Here is a 21,743-nt window from a genome sequence, read left to right as displayed (position 1 = left end):
CCCCCCCAATGTGGATGTGCCCGCAACCAAGGTACATGCCCTTGACCGGAATCGAACCTGGGACCCTTCAGTCCGCAGGCCGACGCTCTATCTAGTGAGCCAAACCGGCCAGGGCGACAATCAGAAAATTTTTAAATAAGAATCAGGAATGGGAGAGAGGATGGAGGTTAAGGTAGAAACAATAATAGCCATGAGTTACAATTATTGAGACCAGATGATGGGTATATGGGGGGTCATTAAACCCTCTCTTTACACCGGGGTATGTTTGAAACTTTCTATAATAAAAAGTTTTAAAAAATAAAAGAAAAAAAGCAGGAATGCAACAGATTTAATTATAAGGATGCTCACTGTGACATTCTTTAAAATACTTCAAATCTGGAAACATAAATGCCTCGCAGTAAGGGAAAAACCAAATACTTTATGGTAGAGATACAGTTATACAGTCATTAAAAATAACATCTTCAAAGAATACTTAATGACACAGAAAAATGACCTTGATGTAATGTTAAGAGAAATATGCAAGACACAAACTAGCACATACAATCTAATCCCGATTATGATTCATGTACACACACGAAGAACACAGAAAAGAGAAGAGAACATACCCACATTCCACTAGGGACTTTCTCTGAATGGGTAGGATAAGGATTATGGATGATGATTTAAAGTTTTTTCCTTCATATTTTGTTGGATTTTCCAAATTTCTACAATTATTTTCCTCATCAGGCAACAAAACAAAAACAGAAGTCTGGCAGCGAAATCATACCTTTTTCAGCAAGCCAATGGCAATGTCTGTGTACAAGGTCCTCTCATGGGCTTCATCTAGCATGATGGCACTGAAAATCAGAAGGAAGATCTCTATGAGGATCCAGACAACCCCTCCCCCCCATAACCCATCCAGATCATCAAAGGGACGTCTAGGTATTTAGCCCCCATGCAATCACCTTGTATCAAAATAAAGCAAATAACTCCTCTCTGACAAGGAGGAAACTCTTAAGCTAATAAAAATGGTGACTTCAACATATGCTGGTGAAGAAAATGGTGTATCTATTGCTCTATTTAAAAAGTTTTACCACCCACATTGGATTCCAAGAGGATCTCATACATGATTTTAAATTATAACATATAACCCCACAGAGCACATACAAATTGGAACAAGGCCAACCACTTAAAGACTGTTAAGCTGAAGAAAATAACACAAAGGGCCACATGATCACAGTTGTGTTGCATGTGTACCAGGAGTCAAATGTGACATCCTTTCCCAGAATACCAGAGCCTGAATGGATAATTTTAATGCCTTGAGTGATAAAGACACACAAGGAGGGAGAAAGTGTAATTATTTGGACTCTGAGTATTACATTCAACAAAATGCTGCCCAGTTCTGTACTGCAACTCTGAAGACACTATTAATCTTGGCACGTAACAGAGGCAAGATACAAAGGACAAGTCCACAGACTGTTCAAATAACATCAGGGATTTTAATTTGCCCTTTCCTGTCTGTAAATTCTGAGAAAAACATCAAGGGTCTAAACAGCCAAGGTAAGGACAAAAGCTTTAGGGTAGCTGAACACGGACGTGAACCTCAGCTACTAACACAACTGCCTTTTCAATCTACTTATATACTGTACTTCTGAAACTTTAGGAAAGTTATCATAAGAAGAAGACATTTACCTATATTTTGTTAACAAAGGATCAACCATCATTTCCCTGACCAACATTCCATCCGTCAGAAACTAAAAAACAAAAACACAAAAGTTTTAGAAATAATTCTTTTATACTGTATATTAATGATTTTTTTTCTAAAAAGTTCAAGTGCAACTAAACAACCTTTTTACCAGCAAGTGTACAAGACAATTCCCGCAAAGGACAATGAAGAAATGCCCCAGCATTTTAGTTATCAAGCAATGAAACTGCTCACAAACAGGACTTCAAACACGAGCTCTCCAGCTGGGGTCTGCAATTCTTTTAGCTGAATTTCACCTGCATTTACTATCTGTGCATTGGCTAAACCTCACTTCCTCTGGCAGGCACCACTGGCACTGCTGAGCAGGCAGTAAAGACAAACCTATGCCTGCCCAAGGGAATGCCATGAGTATGGCATAACTTGTTAAAATGTCCCAAAAGCTATGGACTTGCAGCTCTTGAGGTGATGAACCTCAGCTTCAACTGATTTTATTTGAGGGAGGCCAAAAGGGACTGTAGTTAAGAACATGGGCTGTGTCAGACTGCTGGGGGTTCAGATCTTAGTTAGCTCTCTTACTAGCTGGGTGAACCTTGGGCAAGTTACCCCCTCTCTGAGCCTGATTCCTCCTTTGTAAAATGGAAATAATAAAAGTATCTACCTCAGAGGGTTACGGTGAGAATTGAGATAGCACACATAAAGTGTTTAGCACAGGGCCCAGGACACAGTGTTCAGGAATGTCAGATATTATCATTTAGGATTAATGAATGTTTACAAAATGCTTTAGAAATATGCAGCAAGAATTAGATATTGTGACTCTCAACCAAACAGTTCAGGATTTTAACAAGGCTAACTATCTCCCTCACATGCTATATCTTAGTGTTTTTGCTTTTTGTTTGTAAGAGCAGGATATATTCCCATAATTTTTTTCTTAGAGCTGGTACAGCTGCCACATAAACACACTGAAGTGAAACTGAGAACCTGCCACCAATGACAGGCCACCAGTTAAGAAATGAGTGCCTTGAAATTATGACCATTCGGTTACATAAGTCACTGAAATTTATCTAAAAATTAGCTAGTTTAAATATATTTAATGGTACCGAACAATATTCCCTTTACCTAGTAAAATGAATGTAAAGGTAACAAAATACAGAAATTTGGAAAACAAGGTCTCTATTTTTTATAAATTACTACATTGTTCATTTAACTATTCTCATTATTTCCAATTTGCCTCTGTTGCAAATTGAGAGGTTAACTGAGATTCTAATAACCTATTTTCATTTCATCCGAGCATTCTCATTCATGGTTTTAGAGTACTATGTGATTAAACTTTGATTCCAGCATAGTGGTATTCAGTAGATACTCTGTTGAGTTGATTGTATGTTAATTACTACTGATACTAATTGTTTTAATATTAGCATGTAGGTTAAAAAAATACACGTAAAATCCATTTTCATGTAAAAATTAGAAAGGCCTAACTAGTAAAACTAAAGTCTACACTTTATCAATTTATACTACCTTGTCCCTGTCTTTAGGCCTTTCTATAGGCAAGTTTCTGTATTTAGACAGCTATGTGGATCGTTGGAAAATAGTAAAAACACATGAGAAAGGACAGCTTTGAGTCCTGGTTCTATCACTGACAGGCACATGACATTAGGCAAGTTATTCAAACTCCCAGGTCCTCAACCTCTTCTTCTGTAGAACCAAGGGCTTCACCTTCCTTTCAAGGTCCTTTTAAGGCTAAGAGTCAAGGCTCTGTATCTCCCAGCAGACTAAATTCCCTGAGAGCATGGTATCGGCGTCCCATCAGCAGTAATGTAACATGTTTCTAATTCCCCCCCAAATAATCATCTTCCTTATTCACACTAGGAAAAGCAGCTTGAGCACCTCACCTTAATTCTTGTAGCCAGCGGGTCAGTGCAGTCATCAAAGCGGATGCAGTAGCCCACCTCATGGCCCAGCACTGCACCCCTCTCGTCAGCTACTCTCCCTGCAACCTTTGGGAAGAAAGATCATGCTGAAAATAGAGACATAGAAATTACTGCACAGAGCACATACTAAGGAAAATATAAAGGTCACTTATTTTTAAATAGTATGTGAACACAGTGGAAAATGTAAAAGGGCAGGTTATTAGAGAACAAGTGTGATAACCTTTGTGATTTATTAACTTTATATATCTCACCTCACTCTATAATCAGCTTGAGGCAAATTATAAGAACATACGCAATAAAAACAGAATCCCATAAAGATGTCACAGATCATGCCCTAGCCGGTTTGGCTCTCTGGATAGAGCGTCGGCCTGCGAACTGAAAGGTCCCAGGTTCGATTCCAGTCAAGGGCACATGCCCAGGTTGTGGGCTCCATCCCCAGTGGGGGTCTTGCAGGAGGCAGCTGATCCACGATTCTCTCTCATCGTGGATGTTTCTATCTCTCTCCCTGTTCCTTCCTCTCTGAAATCAATAAAAATATATATTTTTTAAAAAAGATGTCACAGATCAGGATCAAAGAAATGACAGATTGAATTCAAAAGATCAAGGACAATGAGCAAAATTTAAAAACATAGATATGCCAGTTATTTAAGTAGAGCTACAAATTCAGCTCTAGATTTCTGGTGGCCAAATCAAAAAGGGAAGCAGAAGAAATGACAAGATTCACTCTGTTCCTAAAGCCTTCTCTATTCTTTCATATACCAACCGGGCAAAAATTTTCATGTCTTCATGCCTTGAAATAAAGCACTTTCCACTGGACCATGAAGGCAGGGGAACAGGAATGATCAAATTCAATACTGGGCCAAATTCATTTTCCCTTTGGAACAAAAGAGTAATGTTTCCAGAGCAAGGTAATCTATAACAATGTGTAACAGTGTCCCAGCTACCAAAACCATTGAAAGGGGAAATAAAGACAAGAATGCAGATTAAAAAGTAAAAAAGGGCAGATAAGCCAATGAGAAGATTAACCAAGAATCCAAGTTAACATAATAAAGTAAAGCTAGAAAACAAAGTACATAATATATTATGAAGGCCATAAATTATTGGTTGATTTTTTACCCACCAATATATGACAAAAGGTGAGTGTAAGAAACTGAAAAAAAGAATCCGACAGCAAGATCTCCTACCTCTCCAAGGACAGTCAAGTTATTCTTATTAATAGAAAATATCTGGTGCTCGCTTCGGCAGCACATATACTAAAATAGAAAATATCTGAAATAATGAATACATATAAAAGTGAAAGAGCAATGTTTAAAATTTAGTTTAAAAGAAAATAAAGCGTGTAACATTTGTTATATAAATTACCTAATTGAAAAAAAAACAAAGGGAAGCAATATTACAGAGATTCCCTGGGGACCTGAAACATCTACCCAATGTGACGCCACTTGCCCATGTAGTCCCTGAGTCCTGGGCTTGGAATGTGGGCGGGCACAGGTGTCCGGAAGCAGAGTTTACTGCTACAGCCATTGGGCCACAGCACCCTCAAGCTCAGGAGCCCAGTGTCCCAGCACGTAGCTCCCCAAGCCACGCACACCAGGAGTTATCTGGCCATCAGTGTTTAAGAAATTGGAGAGCAGATGAGGATCAGGAGTGGCTCTGCCTAACGACTTGAAATTACAGATCTGGAAGGCCAAAACAGAACCAATCATCCAGCAGCTGGTCTACACCTCACCGTCTTTCAAAATATCTTATGAAACTAGAAATTCATCCTAGATGGCTCTACCTCCGCAGGTTGTATTTCCCGATAACCAGTATTTCACCAGGATGGTTTTGTTATTGTTTCAATTTCAACCCTATGGATCATTATACAATAAATCTCAGAAAATGGCACAAATGGAGAATGTGTGCATAGACATACTAGGAGTTGATGGGGAAAACAGGCGTATAAGAATAAGCATAAATGAACCAACCCTCTCCAAAAAAATATAATCTACAAGGAAGAAGCCAAAACTATTTCGTCATATTATTTCACTGTTTATATATTTTCTATTAAAAAATATGTATTTTGTTATCAAACTCTTTTTTGTTATTAATTTTAGAGAGAGGGAGGGAGGGAGGGAGGGAGGGAGGGAGGGAGGGAGGGAGGAAGGAGAAGAGAGAGAGAGAAGCACTGATTTGTTGTTCCACTTATTTATGTATTCATTGGTTGATTCCGGTATGTGCCCTGACCGGAAGATCAAACCCAAAACCTTGGTGTAGCAGGACAATGCTCTAACCCATTGACCTACCCAGCCTGGGCCTCAAACACTTTTTAAAAAATTTTATTTATCCACACCATTTAATATTTGAAAGGTCATAATCTACTGGTTTTTTAATAGATTTTTGCCTCTATTAAGTTCTACTCCCAATAAGTTCATCTATTGGACAGGATAAATATTTTTTGACAAAAACAAATAAATAGAGGGAAAGGGATATAAAAAAAAAAAATCACTGAGCACCTACGACCTGCCATACTGTGTCCCAAACTTTCACAAACTGTGTCTCATTAAAGATGCACATAGCCCATGAGGTGGGTTAGATACCCTAAGAAGAGAAAGTGAAATAAGATAGGCTTAGAGCTTGTCCAGAATCACAGCTCAAGGCAGGGCCCAGCCTTGAAGCCAGACCCAGACCATCTGAGCGCAATAAACATTCTCAATAGTAACTGCCTCTCACAGAGATCTAGCAACTGCTTATGCAATCTGTTCTAGGCTCTGAGATTGTTTTCAGATTTCAGTCTGCACACAAAGTACTTTTTGAGATGTAGCATTTCAAACCTGACAACTCTATTAATATTACACGGTTACTTTATACACTTTTGGTTCTTTACAGAGAAAGCATGTGGTTTCATGGAAATTATCCATGGCTACAAATTTGGAACTAAAATCCAAACTGATTAAGAGCTGGGATCCCAAACCATAAATAGGAAAAATTTAAGTAACTGAGTCATCTCTTGTAATGTAAAAGGCTAAGTGGTTTCCAAACTGTTATCTCTTTTTTTACACACACATAAGACTTGGGAAATGTTTACCAGTAATTTCTAACCTGAAGACAATTAGAAAATGAACTTTGGGGAAAAGTATTACACAGTAATTAAAACTCGGTACACAGCAAACATAACTCAAGGAAACAGAATTTCTTGTCCAGGTAAAGATGGCCCTTTCTCAGAGCTAATTTATAACCACAAAAGAATAAAACATACTACCAACCCAAAACTCCATCTTCAATGAAAGAAGGAAACACCAGGAGCCCAAACAATTACTTAGGAAGGACACTGCCAAATACTGTGAGGTCTGGACTGAGAAGCCCCAGCCTCCTCACAACCAGAGCAGGCTGCTGGCTCCCTTAATGTGTTGCCACCCTAAAGGCAGGCTGACAATCCTGTATTAGGAAGACATAAGCAGCAGTGTATCCAGGCCCTGAAGACATACAAAATGTCTCAGTGGGAGACCCACACTGAAGGCAAAGAATCACAAGGGAGAGGAATTGAGGAGGAAAGGCAGGCAATCAGGAGCAGGAAGCAAATCCCAAATCGGAGAGCCCAGAGAATTTTACCTGAGCCATTACAGACCTTTTAAACCATTAAGTAAGGAGTGTACCGCAAGATCCCCATCCGATCCCCAAGCAAAGGAAGATAAGAGATTTGGTGAGAGGCTATTCATTATCCAGTACAACCTCACAATTCTGCAGTCATTAAAAGTACTAGCACAAGCTAGCCGGTGTGGCTTAGTCGGTTGAGCATCGTCCCAGGGACTGGGAGGTTGCTGGTTCAATTCCTAGTCAGGGCACATCCCGGTGTTGTGGGCTCAACCCTGGTATGGGGCGTGCAAAAGGCAGCCAATCAATGTTTCTCTCCCTCTCTCTTCCATCAATAAAAACATTTTAAAAAAGACTCTGCCTAATTTAAAATACTAACACAAGCCCATTTCCTTAAAGCTAATGAAGAAAAAGGAAAGAAAGGAACACAAGCAAAAAAGCAGTTTAAAAAGAAACTTTAAAAGTATTACCCAAAAGAACAGAAGGAAATTTCAGCCAAAGAAATCCAGTTTCAAAGAAATCACAAGCTTAAGCTAAAAACAGTGTAAGGAACAGATGCAAAGTCAAAAAAGAGTCAAAGAGAAACAAGGTCTCAAACATACAGACCAGAAGCCAGTCAAGACACGAAAGAAACTGGGAAGGCTTTCCCCAAATTTGAGAACAATCCCTAAAATTTATACAATGCTATAAAAATAGCCAGTTACAAAATTAAAGGAGCACAGTGTCAATAATAAAAAGCAAATCTGAATCAACCATGCTGGAGTAGCACTAAAATACTGCTCTACTTTCTCTGTAGGAAAATAACAGAAAATCATCCTATATAACAAAAGGCTAATATGCAAATCAACCAAACAGTGGAACAACTGGTCACTATTAAACGCACTGACCACCAGGGGGCAGACACTCAAGGCAGGAGCTACCCCCTGGTGGTCAGTGCACTTCCACAGGGAGAGCTCCGCTCAGCCAGAAGCCGGACTCGTGGCTGGCAGGTGGTGGGAGCCTCTCCTGCCTCCAAGGCAGTCGGACATCCCCCAAGAGCTCCCAGACTGCGAGAGGGCACAGGCCGGGCTGAGAGACCTCCCCCCAAGTGCACTAATTTTGTGCACCAGGCCTCTAGTTGTCATACAAAGAGGTAATCAATGAAAAAGCAGTCAAAAATTGCATGGAACCAGCCTAAGTGCCCATCAGCAGATGAGTAGATTAAAACCCTTTGGTACATCTACACAATGGAATACTATGCTGCTGTAAAAAGGAAGGAAATCCTACCATTTGCAACAGCATGGATGGAGCTGGAGAGCATTATGCTAAGTGAAGTCAGTCAGTAAGAGAAAGATAAATATCACATGATCTCACTCATTTGTGGATTATAATGAACAACATAAACCAATGAACAAAAACAGATCCAGAGACAGAGACGCATCAATCAGATGCTCAAACCTCAGAGGGAAGGTAGGGGAGGGTGGGGGTAAGGGGGAGAGGTCAACCAAATAACTTGTATGCATGCATATAAGCATAACCAATGGACACAAACAACAGGGGGTGAGGGTGAGGGCAGGATTGGGGGGGCGGGAGGGAATGGGGGGATAAGCACACATTTGTAATACCTTAATCAATAAAGGGGGGAAATATTGCATGAAAAAAAATTTACAGAAATGTGTCAGTCAGTTAATTAATAAAAACACTGTTATTTTTCTTGATTTTTAAAAAATTTTGTGGTATTATCTGCTTTTTAAAATTATAATGTATTATAATATCTCCTCCCATTCTAAATATTCACTTCTCTATCTATTAAGAAAAAAATAATCAAACAAATAATTATGAGACCTACGTAGAAATATAAAGGAATCAAAACAGAATAAATTTGACTACAAACAATCATGAAAATTGTGGGCTTAAAGAAATTTCACATTGGGGGGATAAGGACACATTTGTAATATCTTAATCAATAAAGGGAAAATAAAAAAAATAAAGAAATTTCACAAAACAAAGTGGAAGAGTACGTGATTCCAGAGATGGTGATAAATACTAAAAATAGACAAAGGAGATCTAATATATACTTAATTGATACTCTTAGAAAGAGAATAAAATAAATGGAACAGAAAAATTTTCCAAGATATAATAAAAGAAAATCAGCTTGATATAAAGAGATGTAAACCTGAAGGTTAAAAGTTCTTCCATATTTAAGAAAAAATGAGACAGCAATCAGCATCAAGACATCCTGGTGCAAAAACAATCTTTAAGGCATTCAAGCAGAAAAAGTAAGCCAGGAAGTAGGGGGGGAAACCCCCCGATGGACCTTAGACTTCTGCATAGTGATCCTCCATGCCAAAGGCAAGACAGCAATGTCTGCAGTTTCCAGGGAAAGACAGCGGAATCAAGAATTTTATATCAACAAAAAACACAATCAAACAATCCTGGGCATATAAAATTTAGCCAATCAAAAAATGAAGCAAAATGAACAATTCAAGATTGGCAAAACAAGAAAGTACTTAGTGATGAACATTAAAACTAACTAGAATTAAACCCCTGTGATAGTTATGATTACAGAAAAGAATCTATATTTATAAATCTTGAAATAAGAATTATAGAACTGCATCTATAACAAATGGAGGAGGAAAAGATGGAAAGAATAAATGTGCTAATTTACTCTTTGAACAGGAAACTACCTATCCCATAGTTTCAAAATAAGTAGCATCCTAAAGCTTTTTTCTAATCTTTTTTATTTGTTTTCAAGATTTAATAATCTTGTGGTGAACAAATATTGATCCAAAGTTCAATATATAACTACTCCTTTTCACTTCGGTTTCCTCTTCTGTTAAATTCAACAAAAGCAAATATATGGCTATGATCCCATTTTTATAAAATTACTTCTAGCCATCCAGCCAAACATTCAACTTTAGTGAACATAAAAGAGAAGCTTGGAATAATGTTCACAAATGTTTACAATCTTTTTGCTGGATGGTGAGATTTGGGTTTTTTCCTCTTTATTTTTTTGTTTTTTGTTTTTGTTGTTTAACTTACTCTGTACTTTGTTACTACTTTAAAAAATTCATAATGTGCCCTGGCCGGTGTGGCTCAGTTGGTTGGGGAACATGAGGAGGAAGCAAATGGATACTTCTCTCTCACATAAATGTTTTTCTCTCTCTCACTCTCTCGCAAAATCAGTAAAAAATATAAAATTAAAAATTCATAATGTACAGGTGCCAATCTTATAAAAATAATCAGGTCATAGTTCTTTTTAAACTTAAGAATTAAATTCTTAAGGAGTAATGTCATTTTCATTTGGAACTTTTAGGAAACAACAAAAAATAAGTCACTGAAATAGAAGACACAGATGGAGTCTTTGCAATACAAAAAGAAAAAACAGAAACTCACCGTAACAGCAGCCACTCTTCGAGGCTGGGTCACTCCTACAACTCTTCCTTCAGCAGTCCAGCCAGCTTCTGCAAGGTACTACAAATAAAATCACATCTAAGTATACATGTGACACCACTTCTCCAGAAACCGTCTCCCCGAGGTCATGCTGTATTGTGTTAAAATCACTGAGAAAAGAAATGACAGATGGTTCTTGTTCCAACAGATATTTTGGAAATTATTTTGCAAATGATGGTTCTGAGGCTTGGAAATGTTAGGCAAATTGTTTACGTTCACATCAGAGATGATAATCAGAAGAATCAAGGCAGAATTCAACATTCTGACTCCCCAGTCTTAAAAATTTTCATGTACTACGGCTGCTTCAAGGAATAAAACCTTTCCATGAGTCACTCAGAACAGTGATAAAAGGGGAAGGGGGGAAAAAGGAACAGAGCTAAATCTGCAGAACAAAGATTTTTAAAGTACACACAGGGATAGCTCAATGTAAATATCAACCATACAAATGTTTTAGATTAAATAAAAATAATTTGATTTTATATACATGCATATACGCCATTAAATTATATTAGTATACATAAAATTTGACTATATGCATTTATCTGATTTATTTATATACTTATTTGCTACATATATTTATTTGTTATGTGTTTGATTATATGCATTTTAAAAATCCAAAATGAATATTAAATATTGTTTAAAGTGATTATTTTATGTAACATTTATTATAATACTTCTCACTAGCTTTTATTATTACTAATTATCATTATTCTCTGATAATCTCTCAGTAATTTAACATGACTACCTCTTCACATGTGTTCCTCTGTAATTCTATAATAATCAATTTTTATTTACAACTATAGCAACATTCATTTTACCCCTCCTCTCAACTACAATTATTTGAGGATTAAAAACTATGCATTACACCTCTGTAATTCAGTCCCCATTGTTACTTTCAGAATATGGCTATTTAATTATTGTTATGGAATTATAATAAATCGAAGACTGTTACTTCAGTACTAATCAGAGAAATGGTGAGTTTAATAAAAGTTTAATAAAAATATGTCCAGTTAGGCTGAATATTTCTTCTCTGAGAGAAAATAGTAAAAATGCAAACGATTAAGTAGAGCTCTTGTTACAAAACCCTTCCAATCAAATCGAAGTGCAGACACATTTAAATACATACTCACTTGTGGGATCTGCGTGCTTTTCCCACATCCTGTTTCTCCAACAATCACCACTGTTTGATAGTTTTCTATCAAGTATAATATATGATTTCTAAGCTGAAAAAATAGAAGCATACATTGTAAAGAGCCATACATTTTCTCAAAAGATCTAAACAAAGACATTTAAACATTATGAAATGAGCTGTTCATTGCAAGAAAGTAAATTTTTAAAAGAACTATCAAAATCTATTTCCAACTCTTAGGTACTATTGGTGTCAGTATAAGCTAATACAATTCCAATTGAGTATAAAGTTATCCAAATATACATAATGCATACACATTAGTCCCATATTATAGATAAGAAAACAGAAGCTCAGATAGGAAAGATCACACAGCACACAGATGATGTGTGGGGTTGAACTCCGCAGTCCAGACACTTCCTCATAGCTCAAACTGTGTCCCTCAATGGTGAGGAAGCAACAGTGAATCTACAAGCTCATCTCCTGAGGGTCAAACTGTTTTACATTCACACATACTGGATGAGGTTAACCACCTGAGAAAGAAATCCCGACTGTCAGTATGTGCTTAAATTTTTTGGGTCACCCAGCCAGAGCCAAAAGGCTTATTTCTTTGATGCAGCAATAATTCATACGAGAAAACAGGATAAAGACAATAGAAAATGGGCAAAGAACATAATAGTTCACAGAAAAGCGAGTTCAAATGGTTGGTAAAGTTATGAAAAATATGTGAACCCATTCATAATAAAAGGAATTACAAAGAAAAAAAATATTTTGGGCCATGTAAAACTCTAATGAAATAGCCCCTTGGCTAAATTAAGAAGGCTGCCATTTTATATCCATTTGGGAAAAGAACATATTAATAAAAGAGGAATTAGCCTGGCAGGTGTGACTCAGTAGTTGAGCATCAACCCATGGACCAGGAGCTCACAGTTGGATTCCCGGTCAGGGCACATGCCCAGGTTTCAGCCTCCATCCCCAGTAGGGGGCATGCAGGAGGCAGCCAATCAATGATTCTCTGTCATCATTGATGTTTCTAGCCCTCTCTCCAACTCCCTTTCTATCTCTGAAATCAATAAAAACATTTTAAAAATACTTATATAAGTAAATAAATAAAAGAGGAATGATTAGCAGTCTAGACGATGGAAATCCCTACGTGTAAGAACTTGGCAGCTTTCACCCAGCACTGTCCAGGTGAAGGAGAGAGAGTCAGGGGTGCTGGTGACCACACAACTTGGGTCACTGCAGAGACACTGAATGAGGCAGGTGTAGTTCATCACCCTACATCAGGGGATATTCAGAAAAAATATCCTTCGAATGGCCTTTGGCCCTGAGCTCCTTCCCAACTACAATATGGCTTCCCATATGGACTTGGCAACAGGGAGAAAGTGTGTCCATGGACTGGGCCCATCTGTACTGAAGAACTATGGCTCACTTTAAACAAACATATTCTGAATTCTTGTTTACACTTTGGTCTCTTGTGAGATGACAAGATACTAATGAAATCAACTGTCTGAAAGTGCACATGGTGCGCAATAAACACACCAAAATCCTGTCACTGTCTCAGTGGGAATTAACCTCTTCAACAGAAACCACCTCATATTCCAGTTAATCTTGTTTAAAGAAATAGCCTTTAAAAAGAAAGCCAATGCCCTAGCTGGTTAGGCTCAATGGATAGAGCATCGGCCTGCGGACAGGATCCCAGGTTCAATTCCAGTCAAGGGCACATGCCCGGGTTGCGGGCTCAAAAATTCTCTCTCATCATGGATGTTTCTATCTCCCTCTCCCTTCCTCTCTGAAATCAATAAAAAATGTAAAAAAAAAAAAAAAAAAAAAAAAAAAAAAAAAAAAAAAGAAAGCCAAAATTGACCATATGTTGGTAATCTGTTGAAGCTGGATGCATAGAAGTTCACTGTGCTATTTCCTCTATTTTTCTGTATGTTTGAATTTGCCCATAATTGAAAGCAAAGAGGAGAAAAAAAGAACATCATTCCATTTCATTCAGTTTTCAATATGGAAGATCTAAGTGAACAAAAATCGTAAGGACTTTCCAAATTTATAAGGTTAACTAACACACATATTTTGAAAAGATAATGGCTTCAGATAAGGGTGTCTCTGAGTTCTTTGTGCTCTAAAGAATCATTAAGAGTAAGAAGACACTATGCGCTTCAGTGCCAAGCATAAAGTTCTTGCAGACACTTCAGGTCTACAGACTGAGCATGCTTATTCAATGTACCTTGAACACTGGCAGCTTCTGCCTCTGCTGCTCTATGGAAAGGGCAGCATAAGGATTGTAAACAACGGTTGTTGCAGAGTTTTCAGCTAAACTTTGTCTCTCTTCAGAGATGCTGACACCTGGTCCCTCTGTACCTATAACAGAAAAAAATTTCAGATTCTCTGATACAGTGAACAGAAAAATATGCAAAAGTTATAAATTCAAAGGCTAAGCTATGCAACAGAAGCAATGCATTTGATCTCACACTACTAAGTGATATTAAACTTTAATTTCAGGAAAGCATCTCAAAAAGTACCTATGAAAATACAAAGCTTCATTCTAAGAACAAAGGAGATACAATCCCAGTGGGCTCCAAAATGGCCACACGCAACTGTATATTGCAGGAGACAATCTTTTTAATTCTGGCCTCCATGTCAGTATTATTACCCAGCACTTAATAAAAGTGACAGAAACCCAATGGGAATTAGCTGAGGCAAAGGATGAGTCCTTTTAACTGTAAGATGGCAGCAAGGTTCAGGGACAACAGTAATCAGGGACTCAAACACTATCTGGGCTTCCTCCTCCTCTCATCTCTGCAGCTCTCAACAAGTCCTCTCAGTCTCTTAGGGTGGCTTCTCTACAGGAGCTAAAATCAAGGCTGCTAACAGTGCCAGAGCGCAGGCTCACAGTTTCTTCACTAATCATTCATTCACTCACCCAACAGGAATGGAAGTGCAAGAGATACTGAATGAACACTGGGGAGGCAGGCACTCCCCACATGCAGCGTACTTGCTTCTTCTATTCTTCCCAATAGAACTTAGTGCATGACTGGTAGGGGAGGCTCTTTTTCTCTCAGCTTAGGTCCAATGCCCAGGACAACCCAAACAACCAAGATCAGTGAAGTGTGATGTAATAAATGGTAGATTCCATTTGAATCACAGAATTGAAAAGGTTGGATGGGAAGTGCTGTTTTAAGAAACCGCATATTCCACAACAGCTTCTTAGTAAGAACAATGGCAATCTGGTTCTCAGGAGGTCGAAGAACAGGGAAGCTATATACTTTAATGAAAAACTGTTCATGGATTTTTAGCCTGAAAAGAAAAATGCCTTAGGAGGAGCACTTTCATGATAGCTTCCCTAACTTTTTTTTTTCTTCTATAACTTTTCATGCCAATTCGTTTGTGTAGCCCAAAGACAGAAGTAAGAGTAATAAGTAAATGACACAGGGTTCAGAATTCAACTCAACATAAGGAAGATATTTCTAAAAGTTAGGACATGGTACCTCTGTGAATCAATAAAAACCCTCCCTAGAAGTTCAAACACTTGCTGCACAGCCTTTTTTTGGGGGATAATTACCCAAAACTATTATCTCGCAGGTATTCTGAACTCAGAACCTGTGATGGTATGTGAAAGTACCAAATTCAAAGCTGTTATCAATTAATATCAAGCATGTCTCCTTACAAAAGACTTCATCCAGCCAAACCAGGACTCATATGTAAATCCCCTTGCTTATTAACCTGCCACCTACCAATCTGGAACAATGCCTGCCTTTTTCTTTGGTCTCTCCCTGCCTCTGCTATGGGAGCCAGTGTCAAGTTTCACCTAAGAAGCTCCCCAAGAGGCTGCAACCCAACATTGCTGTATTGTTTCTGCCAAAATATTGACCTTTTTTCAACAAGATAAAAGATAGGATAGGAACTGGAACAAAGCCTGTGCTCAAAAAGGGCTTCCTTTCTTCTCTTGTTATACATGATAAATTATCATCACTATATCTTAATAATTTCTTGAAACCTTTACCCAAGAAAACCATTGCAAAGAATACCTTATCCTCATCAGCTCTGTTTATGTTCTGAATTCCCTCCTTTTCAAAACACATTTTAAACCTAAATGTCTAGAACATTTTAGCATTGTTCCTGCAAGGTCTCTTCTTCCCACACCAGGGTTTAACCCCCCGAGGTGTCTCCTTCACTACCTCACTTCTCCTGGTCCACCTCAGTATAATATTCTGTTACGAGATCTTTTACAAGAACAGCTGTTGTCAATCAATATCAAATATGTCTCCTCCTTACAAAAGACTTCATTCAGTCAAACCAGAACTGCTTCCCCCTTATGTACATCCCACGGTCCATTCTGGCTGCCTATGGTTGTTTTTCCCTTGGGAAAATTCTCTATGCTTATGTGAGTAACAAGTTTGTAATTCTTGCAAACCACAAAAGTCTTCATTTTTCCACTTGTAAAACAAGGATGAAAATAGCCCCCACCCCCAATCCAGCACTCCCTCTCACACAGTTTTTCATTTTGAGTGGTGACCCATTAGTGGGTTATGAGATTAATGTAGTGGATCATTACTAGCATTTTGTAATAATGAACTAGAAATAGAAGAAAAAGTTGTACATAAACAGTATTGCTTTCTGGGACAAATGCCTTCATTTGCTTTCTGAAGGCATTTATCCCAGAAAGCAATACTGTTTATGTACAACTTTTTTCAGGGGGGTGTGTGTGTGTGTGTGTGTGTGTGTGTGTGTGTGTACGTACATGCTGGATCATAGTACAATATATTCTTTACTACAGGTCAGGTAAAAAAAACCTCCAAAGTTATTGCTATAAAGTTTTTATCAGGCACATAGTTAGCAATCATTAAATATTTGTTGAATGAATGAAGAAAAATGGCAGGCCCTTCTGATCCACTTGTACTAGTCAAACTTTTCTACAGAAATCTTAAGCAGCTCATACAAAGCTCTTAAGGCAGAGATCACAAACTGGTAGAGATCACAAACTAAGTTACTCAAGGCCCCAAAACATGCCTTGATTAAAATGTTTGAAATAGTTCATTTAAAACATATAAAAATTTCCCATTCAAATCTGGATATTTGACTTAAAAACAAAATCTGGCAATTCTTTTTTTTTTAGTATATATTTTATTGATTTTTTACAGAGAGGAAGGGAGAGAGATAGAGAGTTAGAAACATCAATGAGAGAGAAACATTGATCAGCCGCCTCCTGCACATCACCTACTGGGGATGTGCCCGCAACCCAGGTACATGCCCTTGACCGGAATCGAACCTAGGACCTTTCAGTCGGCAGGCCGACGCTCTATCCACTGAGCCAAACCAGTTTCGGCGAAAAACAAAATCTGGCAATTCTGAGCCCATATGACACCCAATCATTCCACCCATCTGACATCCTATCATTCCACTCAACAGTGTCACTTATTTAGACTGTCTGAAAGGTGCTTGTAGCTACCTGAGCTTATGACTCCCAGCCTAGAGGATATATTCGTGATTCCAACATCTAGACATATCTGGCCTCAACCACATTCTTGACCTTCACCATGTATTTCCCACATCCTACTTTCATACCTTGAACTTCAGTTTCTTCATCTGTAAAATGAGAGTGATACCAGATGATCCAAGTAAAAGTGACTAGCATAAAGTTAGGGCCCAATAAGTACAGTATGTTCTAAATCCATTCTCACCTCAGTTAATGATAACAGTTTACCCATTCCTAGACCAGTGATTCCCACACTTTGATATATGCTGGAATCAGCTGAGAAATCTTTAAAAAATACTAAAGCTTGGTTCCTAACCCTCCTGACTTCTGATTTATTGCCATGAGGTATGACAGAACAGCAAAATATTTAAAAGCTTCTCAAGTGATTCAACTACACAGCAAAATTTGAGAACCACTTACCTGGTCACCTAATCCAGAAATGAGTCATTACTGACTTCACCTTGCCCTCCATCTGCCTCTAAAATGTCTCTCCAATAAGGTCCCTCCTCTCTGCTCCCATGCCAAAATTAAGGCTTTTAATATTCTTCCTCAATTTTAATAGTACCTTCTCTTAAGGGTGCCCCTGACTCTAATTTCCACCCCTGACCATTCCACACAACACTGCCAAAGTTATATTTCTAAAATAAACCTGATCACCCGGAAGATATGGCTCAGTGGTTAAGCTATGAACTAGGAGATCACCGTTCGATTCCCAGTCAGGGCACATATCCAGGTTATGGGCTCCATCGTCAGTGTGGGGCGTGCAGGAGACAGCCGATCAATGATTCTCTCTCATCATTGCTGTTTTTTTCTCTCTCTCTCCCTCTCCTTTCCTCTCTAATATCAATAAATATATACTTAAAATAAACCTCATCTTGTCATCCCTTGCTTAAAAGCAATGAAGTCCAAATTCTTTAACTTGCCATGAGAGCTCTCATAGTGAGGCCCCTGTCTTTCTAGCTTCATCTTCAGCTATACCCCAAAATACAGGGTGGAGGAAAAGTAGGTTTACAGTTGTAAGTATGGAAAACAGTTTATTCTTGTGTTATTATTTATTACTAGTAGCCCTGCACATGAATCCGTGCGCCAGTAGCTCGATGCCCCCCCCCTCCCCTCATAGCTTGTTGCCCTGCCCCCTCCTGTAGCTCTCCACTGCCTGCTTGTAGCTCACTGCCCCACCCTCCTGCTGATCTGTGATCCGGTTGTGATGTGGTCATCGTTACATAACGACTATTTGCATATTACATCTTTATTATATAGGATTGTATTATTTTCCATATGAACAACTGTAAAGCTACTTTTGCCCCACCCTATACACCCTACCACTTAACACTATCACATTACCCAATTATTTTGGGGTTTGGGGGTCATAGTTAAGGCATGCATCCCACTCTGCCTTTGTTCATGTTGCACCCTTTACCCAGAGCTCCATTTAGACAGTCTCCTACCTCTCTGTGGAACAAAACCTTATTTGTGCTTCAGTGTCCACCTCAAAAATATCTCTCTTTATGAAATACTTCTCATCCCCATATTCAATCTTTCCCTCTCCTCTATAGTACTTGCATATAATTACAATGGTTAATATGTGTCCAGTGCTAACAGCTTTACATGTACTCTCATTTAATCTTTAAAACAATCCTTGGGTAGATGTTATGCCCAACTTACAGATGGGGTAACCGAGACTTTCAGCACTTAAGTGAATTTGCCAAGTGTGGGGTGCGGTTACAGTGTTTTGGCCAGGTTCAAGCCTCAGACTAATGAAAAGACAGGGTCCTCTCATTGCCACGTGCAAGTCCCAGCTGGAGGGCAGGGCCCTCCCAGCACAATTATAGCCAACGGCTGTTGTTGTAAGCTTGAACCTATGGTCCGAACACGTACCCCACGTGCCTTGTGATAGAGTTCGGGTGCATGTAGTTAAGTGAGATTGAAACTCACGAGAATGCTGTAAACAACTTGATCACGCCCCTACTTTGCCTTGTGGCATCTGCTATAAAATAAAGACACGGCTTGTGGGCGCTGGCGCTGTCTTCTCATCAGGGAGCAGCGTCCCACCGAGACCCAGCTTTCGTTCTCTTGTCTGTCTTTTCTCAATCCTTTCACCCCCCCACTCAGGGTCACTGAACCAGGCTGAGCTGGCATGGCACATAAGGCGTCCTGGGGCTGAGTATGCCATAGCCGTGCCGGACCCCTACAGTCAAGTCACCAAGTTAGTAAATGGTAGTCAAGGATGGGCTCTGCTGCTTGACTCAAGCGCCCATTTTCCTTACCAACACCTTTTCGTGCCTCCTTTTAAAATCTCTTCTAAAGGGTACCCAACTTCATAGTATAATTGAGAGAATAAACCTTGAGAGCAAAGCAGAGCCCTGGTCTCCCAGATGTCTCCTGGCCACAAGATTTGGTGTTCATTAAGTATATTCTCAATGAATAAACTACATAATGGAATAAAACTCTTAGAGTAATCCCATGTTCTTTAACTAAAACAATAGACGGGTCTGATTTTCAATAGTTCATTCAGGCCTTTATTATACTTAACAGTCTGACCTATTATTAAAGGCCTGAATAAATAGAGGGTATCTCATTACTTAATGGGAGCTTAGTTTTGGCCTCAAGTAAGACTCAGGATGGATAACTGGCTGATGACCTGAAATGCTGAATCATAAAACTGTTAAGTGACAAACTACAGATTTTTAAAAAGAATGAGCACATCCCTTGCATGGGTTTATCTCCCACATCACTTATATGCCTGGTCATAATTTCAGGGATCCACTCTAAAACACCCTTCAAAAGCTTTCCTGCCGAAACCGGTTTGGCTCAGTGGATAGAGCCTCGGCCTGTGGACCGAAAGGTCCCGGGTTCGATTCCGGTCAAGGGCGTGTGCCTGGGTTGCGGGCACATCCCCAGTGGGAGATGTGCAGGAGGCAGCTGATCGATGTTTCTCTCTCATCGATGTTTCTAACTCTCTATCTCTCTCCCTTCCTCTCTGTAAAAAAATCAATAAAAATATTTAAAAAAACAAACAAAAAAAAGCTTTCCTTGTGTTACCTTCTCCGACTCATTTCATTTCTGCTGCAATATACTTTGCACATCCAGACCTGCAGAGGTGCAAGCGGTGGAAAAATGGAACTTTTGTTTTTCACTAGAAACTGACGGAAGGGGAGGAAGCAATGCATCTAGCAGGGTCTCGCGTGTATACATTCAGTAAAATGCTGATGGGGAAAATTAAAACAAAACAAGCAAAGCATCTTGGGGCTGAGATTCGTGTTAGCCTGCAAGAGGCGAAGCGCGTGGCAGCCACCATGAAAGAGTTCACTCTCTGGCAGACGCTCGGAGTGGACAAGAAGGACCCTAAGACAAAAGAAGGCACTTTCCCTTGTCGTGAGCACTGACTCTGTGCCAGACACGCGTGGTGCTCCTTATTCGAGCCCGCAAGATGTTATTATTCTGCCTGTTTCACAGGCAGGAGCTGAGGCTCAGATCAAAGGCGCTCGGCTGCGGGCAGAGCGGACAACCCGAACACAGGGAGTCTGACTCCATAGCGTGAGCTCCTAAACCCTGAGCGGCACCGCCTGTCCGGTCACAGAGTCGCCCCAGGGCAGTAACAGGACACGCGTGGGCGCTTTAGCGTTTCCCCATCTCGCGGGTTGGGCAAGACAGGCATCAGGAGTGAGGTCAACGAGGCCCGGAGGGGCTGAGAGACTCGAACAAGGTCACAGAGAATTTCCGCCCGGGCTGGGAGCGGACCCCCGAGTCCCCGGACCCCTGTGGGCGCCAGAGCCACAGAGCCGACCAGCACCGGCCGGCCCGCGAGGTCAGGCCTGCGAGCAGGGCCGCCGGCCCCAGGACACCGGCCGCGGGGCCAAGACCAAAGTCAGGCCGCCGCCTCTGCCCAGCATTCCGCTAAGAGCCTTACCCGGTCGCCAGAACTTCACCGGTCCCACGGGCGCAGCCATGCTGGGGTGAAAGGTGACAAGAAGGCTCCACCCCTCCGTCGCCCGCCGACCCGAGCCGGGGGGCGTGGCCCGCGGTGAGTCCAGGCTCCGTGGTTCCCGCGGTGTTACGGCCACGCCCCCCGTGACAACCGCCCCTCTGCACCACGTGACCGGAGGCTCGGCCCCGCCCCCAGGCCCACGTGATCCGTGATCCGTGATCCGCTCCGCCGCCGCGGAGAGCAGGGCGCGCTTCTCTGCTGTCTTCAGCTTTGCGGTCACTGTTCCAAGTGGCCTCTTTAGGAGCGTGGCGTGGCCTGGATGGCGGCCGCTCGCCTCCAAGGGCGAGCTGTGGGGAAAGACCCCTGGCACGTAGTGGGCACGGAGACAGTGCAATTAACGGCTAAATACTGATTATGTCGCAGGCGATCTCATATCTCAGCTTTACTATTGCTCTTTTACTCTCCTCCATATTTTCAGGTCGAAGCATAATAACTAACTACCTTGTGTGTTTGCTGGTTCAGTTAATTTTTATTGGGCGCCCGGATACTGCAGTTTTCAGTCCCTACCTTCGTGGAGCTTTTGTTCTGGT

General features: G+C 40.2%; 1 protein-coding gene across 5 annotated transcripts in view; it reads right to left on the bottom strand.

The window, feature by feature from the left end:
* Positions 1-21,277, bottom strand: part of DHX35 (DEAH-box helicase 35) — a 63,279-nt gene extending 42,002 nt beyond the window's left edge. For 4 of the 5 annotated variants that reach the window (XR_004970013.1, XM_036322762.1, XM_036322761.1 and 1 more), the window contains exons 1-7: positions 21,136-21,277; positions 13,977-14,110; positions 11,748-11,840; positions 10,561-10,638; positions 3,574-3,678; positions 1,672-1,733; positions 767-836 (exon numbers count right to left, since the gene is read on the bottom strand). Coding sequence is in view for 4 of the 5 variants with exons in the window: in XM_036322762.1 (XP_036178655.1) it covers positions 767-836; positions 1,672-1,733; positions 3,574-3,678; positions 10,561-10,638; positions 11,748-11,840; positions 13,977-14,110; positions 21,136-21,175 (582 nt within the window). In the remaining variant the exon portion in view is untranslated. Of the gene's footprint in view, positions 1-766; positions 837-1,671; positions 1,734-3,573; positions 3,699-10,560; positions 10,639-11,747; positions 11,841-13,976; positions 14,111-21,135 lie in introns of those variants that run through there. The other variant, XM_036322763.1, reaches the window with a different exon arrangement.
* Positions 21,278-21,743: the final 466 nt, after the last annotated feature.

This window comes from Myotis myotis, unplaced genomic scaffold, assembly GCF_014108235.1.
Source record: "Myotis myotis isolate mMyoMyo1 unplaced genomic scaffold, mMyoMyo1.p scaffold_m19_p_9, whole genome shotgun sequence".
Classification (NCBI taxonomy): Eukaryota; Metazoa; Chordata; class Mammalia; order Chiroptera; family Vespertilionidae; genus Myotis; species Myotis myotis.
This window is presented reverse-complemented; position numbering and strand designations above follow the sequence as displayed.